Source organism: Salmo salar, chromosome 18, assembly GCF_965601325.2.
Source record: "Salmo salar chromosome 18, fSalSal1, whole genome shotgun sequence".
In the NCBI taxonomy this organism is placed as follows: Eukaryota; Metazoa; Chordata; class Actinopteri; order Salmoniformes; family Salmonidae; genus Salmo; species Salmo salar.
This window is the reverse complement of record NC_138308.1, coordinates 98,963,661-98,971,160: the sequence shown is the minus strand read 5'-3', so window position 1 is coordinate 98,971,160 and position 7,500 is coordinate 98,963,661. Positions and strand designations below refer to the sequence as shown.

The window sequence follows — 7,500 nt, the reverse complement described above, 5'->3', positions numbered from 1 at the left end:
AGCCATACCAATGGAATGGCAGCTAGCGTTAGTATTACATTACAGCCATACCAATGGAATGGCAGCTAGCGTTAGCATTACATTATAGCCATACAAATGGAATGGCAGCTAGCATTAGCATTACATTACAGCCATACCAATGGAATTGCAGCTAGCGTTAGCATTACAGCCATACCTATGAAATGGCAGCTAGCGTTAGCATTACAGCCATACCTAATGAAGTGGCAGCTAGCGTTAGCATTACAGCTATACCTAATGAAATGGCAGCTAGCGTTACATTACACACACATACTGTACACAAAAGTATGTGGACACTCCTTCAAATTAGTGAATTTGGCTATTTCAGCCACACCCATGGCGGACAGGTGTATAAAATCAAGCACACCGCCATGCAATCTCCATAGACAAACATTGGCAGTAGAATGGCCTTTTTTGATGTGCCCCAGTGACTTTCAACATGGCACCATCATAGGATGAAACCTTTCCAACCCTGCTAGAGCTTCCCCTGGTTAACTTTAAGAGCTGTTATTGAGAAGTGGAAACATCTAGGAGCAACAACGGCTCAGCCGCGAAGTGGTAGGCCACGCAAGCTCACAGAACGGGACCACTTAGCGCTGAAGCGTGTAAAAATAGTCTGTCCTCGGTTGCAACACTCATTACCGACTTCCAAACTGCCTCTGGAAGCAACGTCAGCACAACAACTGTTCGTCTGGAGCTTCATGAAATGGGTTTCCACGGCCGAGCAGCCGCACACAAGCCTAAGATCACCATGCCCAATGCCAAGCGTCGGCTGGAGTGGTGTAAAACTCACCGCCATTGGACTCTGGAGCAGTGGAAATGTGTTCTCTGGAGTGATGGACGAACGTATCTGGGTTCTGCGGATGCCAGGAGAACGCTACCTTACCCAATGCATAGTGCCAACTGTAAAGTTTGGTGGAGGAGGAATAATGGTCTGGGGCTGTTTTTCATGGTTCGGGCCCCTTAGTTCCAGTGAAGGGAAAACTTAACGCTACAGCATACAATGACATTCCAGATGATTCTGTGCTTCAAACTTTGTGGCAACAGTTTGGGGAAGGCCCTTTCCTGTTTCAGCATGACAATACCCCCATGCGCAAAGCGAGGTCCATACAGAAATACTTTATTGAGATCAGTCTGGAAGAACTTGACTTGCCTGCAGAGCCCTGACTTCAACCCATCGAACACCTTTGGGATGAATTGGGATGCAGACTGCTAGCCAGGCCTAATCGCCCAACATCAGTGTCCGACCTCACTAATGCTCTTGTGGCTGAATGGAAGCAAGTCCCCTCAATGTTCCAACATCTAGTGGAAAACCTTCCCAGAAGAGTGGAGGCTGTTATAGCAGCAAAGGGGGGAACAACTCCATATTCATGCCCATGATTTTGGAATGAGATGTTCGACGAGCAGGTGTCCACATACTTTTGGTTATGTAGTGTACCAACAGAGCAGCTAGCATTATATTACCTCCATACCAATGAGCTAGCGATAGCATTATATTACCTCCATACCAATGAGCTATAGGGGCTAGCGATAGCATTATACTTCCTCCATACCAATGAGCTATAGGGGCTAGCGATAGCATTATACTACCTCCATACCAATGAGCTATAGGGGCTAGCGATAGCATTATATTACCTCCATACCAATGAGCTATAGGGGCTAGCGATAGCATTATACTACCTCCATACCAATGAGCTATAGGGGCTAGCGATAGCATTATATTACCTCCATACCAATGAGCTAGCGATAGCATTATATTACCTCCATACCAATGAGCTATAGGGGCTAGCGATAGCATTATATTACCTCCATACCAATGAGCTAGCGATAGCATTATATTACCTCCATACCAATGAGCTATAGGGGCTAGCGATAGCATTATATTACCTCCATACCAATGAGCTATAGGGGCTAGCGATAGCAAAGATGCTTGATGTTAGCTTATCAGTTCATCATTTTTTGTTGTTGCCCCCTCTATCTCTCTCTCTCTCAGTTTGTGATAATGCTATTGCTAACGCCTCATATTTATGTCTTAATGTGTGTTTAGGTATAGAGGTTCTATGACATGTAGCCTAGCGGTTAAGGGCCTTGGGTCAGTAACAGAAAGGTCTCAGGTTCAAATCCCCGAGCCGACTAGCTGAAACATCTGTAAGTCGCTCTGGATAAGAGCGTCTGATAAATGATTATATTGTAATAGTTATTTAACCCTGTGTACTCCAGGTATAGAAGAATCCCTGGTTGTTAAAAGGCGGAAGACTCTAAAACCTGGTTTCCTCCACTCACCCTGGAAGAGTGCCTACGTACAACAACACAGGATAGAGAGCAACTGGAGGACTGGAGATATCACCTCACCTAAGGTATTATATAGAGATGACTGGAGATATCACCTCACCTAAGGTATTATATAACATAGAGGAGTGGAGATATCACCTCACCTAAGGTATTATATAGAGAGGACTGGAGATATCACCTCACCTAAGGTATTATATAGAGAGGACTGGAGATATCACCTCACCTAAGGTATTATATAGAGAGGACTGGAGATATCACCTCACCTAAGGTATTATATAACATAGAGAGGACTGGAGATATCACCTCACCTAAGGTATTATATAGAGATGACTGGAGATATCACCTCACCTAAGGTATTATATAACATAGAGGACTGGAGATATCACCTCACCTAAGGTATTATATAACATAGAGGACTGGAGATATCACCTCACCTAAGGTATTATATAACATAGAGGAGTGGAGATATCACCTCACCTAAGGTATTATATAACATAGAGAGGACTGGAGATATCACCTCACCTAAGGTATTATATAGAGAGGACTGGAGATATCACCTCACCTAAGGTATTATATAGAGAGGACTGGAGATATCACCTCACCTAAGGTATTATATAACATAGAGAGGATTGGAGATATCACCTCACCTAAGGTATTATATAGAGAGGACTGGAGATATCACCTCACCTAAGGTATTATATAACATAGAGGACTGGAGATATCACCTCACCTAAGGTATTATATAGAGAGGACTGGAGATATCACCTCACCTAAGGTATTATATAGAGATGACTGGTGATATCACCTCACCTAAGGTATTATATAACATAGAGGACTGGAGATATCACCTCACCTAAGGTATTATATAGAGAGGACTGGAGATATCACCTCACCTAAGGTATTATATAGAGAGGACTGGAGATATCACCTCACCTAAGGTATTATATAGAGAGGACTGGAGATATCACCTCACCTAAGGTATTATATAGAGAGGACTGGAGATATCACCTCACCTAAGGTATTATATAGAGAGGACTGGAGATATCACCTCACCTAAGGTATTATATAGAGAGGACTGGAGATATCACCTCACCTAAGGTATTATATAGAGAGGACTGGAGATATCACCTCACCTAAGGTATTATATAGAGAGGACTGGAGATATCACCTCACCTAAGGTATTATATAGAGAGGACTGGAGATATCACCTCACCTAAGGTATTATATAGAGAGGACTGGAGATATCACCTCACCTAAGGTATTATATAGAGAGGACTGGAGATATCACCTCACCTAAGGTATTATATAGAGAGGACTGGAGATATCACCTCACCTAAGGTATTATATAGAGAGGACTGGAGATATCACCTCACCTAAGGTATTATATAGAGAGGACTGGAGATATCACCTCACCTAAGGTATTATATAGAGAGGACTGGAGATATCACCTCACCTAAGGTATTATATAACATAGAGGACTGGAGATATCACCTCACCTAAGGTATTATATAACATAGAGGACTGGAGATATCACCTCACCTAAGGTATTATATAACATAGAGGACTGGAGATATCACCTCACCTAAGGTATTATATAGAGAGGACTGGAGATATCACCTCACCTAAGGTATTATATAACATAGAGGACTGGAGATATCACCTCACCTAAGGTATTATATAACATAGAGGACTGGAGATATCACCTCACCTAAGGTATTATATAACATAGAGGACTGGAGATATCACCTCACCTAAGGTATTATATAACATATAGAGGTCTGGAGATATCACCTCACCTAAGGTATTATATAGAGATGACTGGAGATATCACCTCACCTAAGGTATTATATAACATAGAGGACTGGAGATATCACCTCACCTAAGGTATTATATAGAGAGGACTGGAGATATCACCTCACCTAAGGTATTATATAGAGATGACTGGAGATATCACCTCACCTAAGGTATTATATAACATAGAGAGGACTGGAGATATCACCTCACCTAAGGTATTATATAACATAGAGGACTGGAGATATCACCTCACCTAAGGTATTATATAACATAGAGAGGACTGGAGATATCACCTCACCTAAGGTATTATATAGAGAGGACTGGAGATATCACCTCACCTAAGGTATTATATAACATAGGACTGGAGATATCACCTCACCTAAGGTATTATATAGAGAGGACTGGAGATATCACCTCACCTAAGGTATTATATAGAGAGGACTGGAGATATCACCTCACCTAAGGTATTATATAACATAGAGGACTGGAGATATCACCTCACCTAAGGTATTATATAGAGAGGACTGGAGATATCACCTCACCTAAGGTATTATATAGAGAGGACTGGAGATATCACCTCACCTAAGGTATTATATAACATAGAGGACTGGAGATATCACCTCACCTAAGGTATTATATAGAGAGGACTGGAGATATCACCTCACCTAAGGTATTATATAGAGAGGACTGGAGATATCACCTCACCTAAGGTATTATATAACATAGAGGACTGGAGATATCACCTCACCTAAGGTATTATATAGAGAGGACTGGAGATATCACCTCACCTAAGGTATTATATAGAGAGGACTGGAGATATCACCTCACCTAAGGTATTATATAACATAGAGGACTGGAGATATCACCTCACCTAAGGTATTATATAACATAGAGAGGACTGGAGATATCACCTCACCTAAGGTATTATATAGAGAGGACTGGAGATATCACCTCACCTAAGGTATTATATAACATAGGACTGGAGATATCACCTCACCTAAGGTATTATATAACATAGAGGAGTGGAGATATCACCTCACCTAAGGTATTATATAGAGAGGACTGGAGATATCACCTCACCTAAGGTATTATATAACATAGAGGATTGGAGATATCACCTCACCTAAGGTATTATATAACATAGAGGACTGGAGATATCACCTCACCTAAGGTATTATATAACATAGAGAGGACTGGAGATATCACCTCACCTAAGGTATTATATAGAGAGGACTGGAGATATCACCTCACCTAAGGTATTATATAGAGAGGACTGGAGATATCACCTCACCTAAGGTATTATATAACATAGAGGACTGGAGATATCACCTCACCTAAGGTATTATATAGAGAGGACTGGAGATATCACCTCACCTAAGGTATTATATAACATAGAGGACTGGAGATATCACCTCACCTAAGGTATTATATAACATAGAGAGTACTGGAGATATCACCTCACCTAAGGTATTATATAACATAGAGGACTGGAGATATCACCTCACCTAAGGTATTATATAACATAGAGGACTGGTGATATCACCTCACCTAAGGTATTATATAGAGAGGACTGGAGATATCACCTCACCTAAGGTATTATATAACATAGAGGATTGGAGATATCACCTCACCTAAGGTATTATATAACATTGTGTGTGTGTGTGTGTGTGTGTGTGTGTGTGTGTGTGTGTGTTGAGGGGTCAGGTAAAGGTATACAGGTGCGTATTCATTAGGCCGATTCTGCCGCTAAACGTTTCTAAAACGGAATGAAACGAAATTTCTCCAATATAGAAACTTTTCCTCGGTTTGGTTCTTAAACGGTTTCCGTAAGAGAAAACAGTTCTAGCTTGGATTAAAAGCTTGTTGTATTTGTTTTAATCTGTCTTTAACATTCCTATAACTCTCTCACACTGTCTCCGCCCCCCCGTCCCCCCCCCCCCCCCCCCCCAGGTCCTGAAGGGTCATGATGATCATGTGATCACATGTCTGCAGTTCTGTGGCGACCTCATCGTCAGTGGATCTGATGACAACACTCTGAAAGTCTGGTCTGCCCTGACCAGCAAGGTAAGGCTGATATATATACACACAATACTACCCTGTTTCAGAGAAAGGGATGGCTGATATATATACACACAATACTACCCTGTTTCAGAGAAAGGGAAGGCTGATATATATACACACAATACTACCCTGTTTCAGAGAAAGGGAAGGCTGATATATACACAATACTACCCTGTTTCAGAGAAAGGTAAGGCTGATATATACACACAATACTACCCTGTTTCAGAGAAAGGTAAGGCTGATATACACACAATACTACCCTGTTTCAGAGAAAGGTAAGGACATGACACGTGTGTTGTATTGACCCGGGATATAAAGGGATGTGGACACTTGATTCATTAGGATTAAACATGTTATATTCAGGAGGATTGGTTCATTAGGATTAAACATGTTATATTCAGGAGGGTTGGTTCATTAGGATTAAACATGTTATATTCAGGAGGGTTGGTTCATTAGGATTAAACATGTTATATTCAGGAGGGTTGGTTCATTAGGATTAAACATGTTATATTCAGGAGGGTTGGTTCATTAGGATTAAACATGTTATATTCAGGAGGGTTGGTTCAACAGGATTAAACATGTTATATTCAGGAGGGTTGGTTCAACAGGATTAAACATGTTATATTCAGGAGGGTTGGTTCAACAGGATTAAACATGTTATATTCAGGAGGGTTGGTTCATTAGGATTAAACATGTTATATTCAGGAGGATTGGTTCATTAGGATTAAACATGTTATATTCAGGAGGATTGGTTCATTAGGATTAAACATGTTATATTCAGGAGGATTGGTTCATTAGGATTAAACATGTTATATTCAGGAGGATTGGTTCATTAGGATTAAACATGTTATATTCAGGAGGGTTGGTTCATTAGGATTAAACATGTTATATTCAGGAGGATTGGTTCATTAGGATTAAACATGTTATATTCAGGAGGATTGGTTCATTAGGATTAAACATGTTATATTCAGGAGGGTTGGTTCATTAGGATTAAACATGTTATATTCAGGAGGGTTGGTTCATTAGGATTAAACATGTTATATTCAGGAGGATTGGTTCATTAGGATTAAACATGTTATATTCAGGAGGGTTGGTTCATTAGGATTAAACATGTTATATTCAGGAGGATTGGTTCAACAGGATTAAACATGTTATATTCAGGAGGGTTGGTTCATTAGGATTAAACATGTTATATTCAGGAGGGTTGGTTCATTAGGATTAAACATGTTATATTCAGGAGGATTGGTTCATTAGGATTAAACATGTTATATTCAGGAGGGTTGGTTCATTAGGATTAAACATGTTATATTCAGGAGGGTTGGTTCATTAGGATTA

General features: G+C 40.5%; 1 protein-coding gene across 1 annotated transcript in view; it reads left to right on the top strand.

Moving 5' to 3' along the window:
* LOC106596576 (F-box/WD repeat-containing protein 7) overlaps positions 1-7,500 on the top strand; it is an 81,688-nt gene that overhangs the window by 40,040 nt on the left and 34,148 nt on the right. Inside the window, exons 6-7 of the mRNA XM_082965400.1 lie at positions 2,239-2,375; positions 6,055-6,168. Of these exons, the coding sequence (XP_082821526.1) occupies positions 2,239-2,375; positions 6,055-6,168 (251 nt within the window). The remainder of the gene's footprint in view (positions 1-2,238; positions 2,376-6,054; positions 6,169-7,500) is intronic.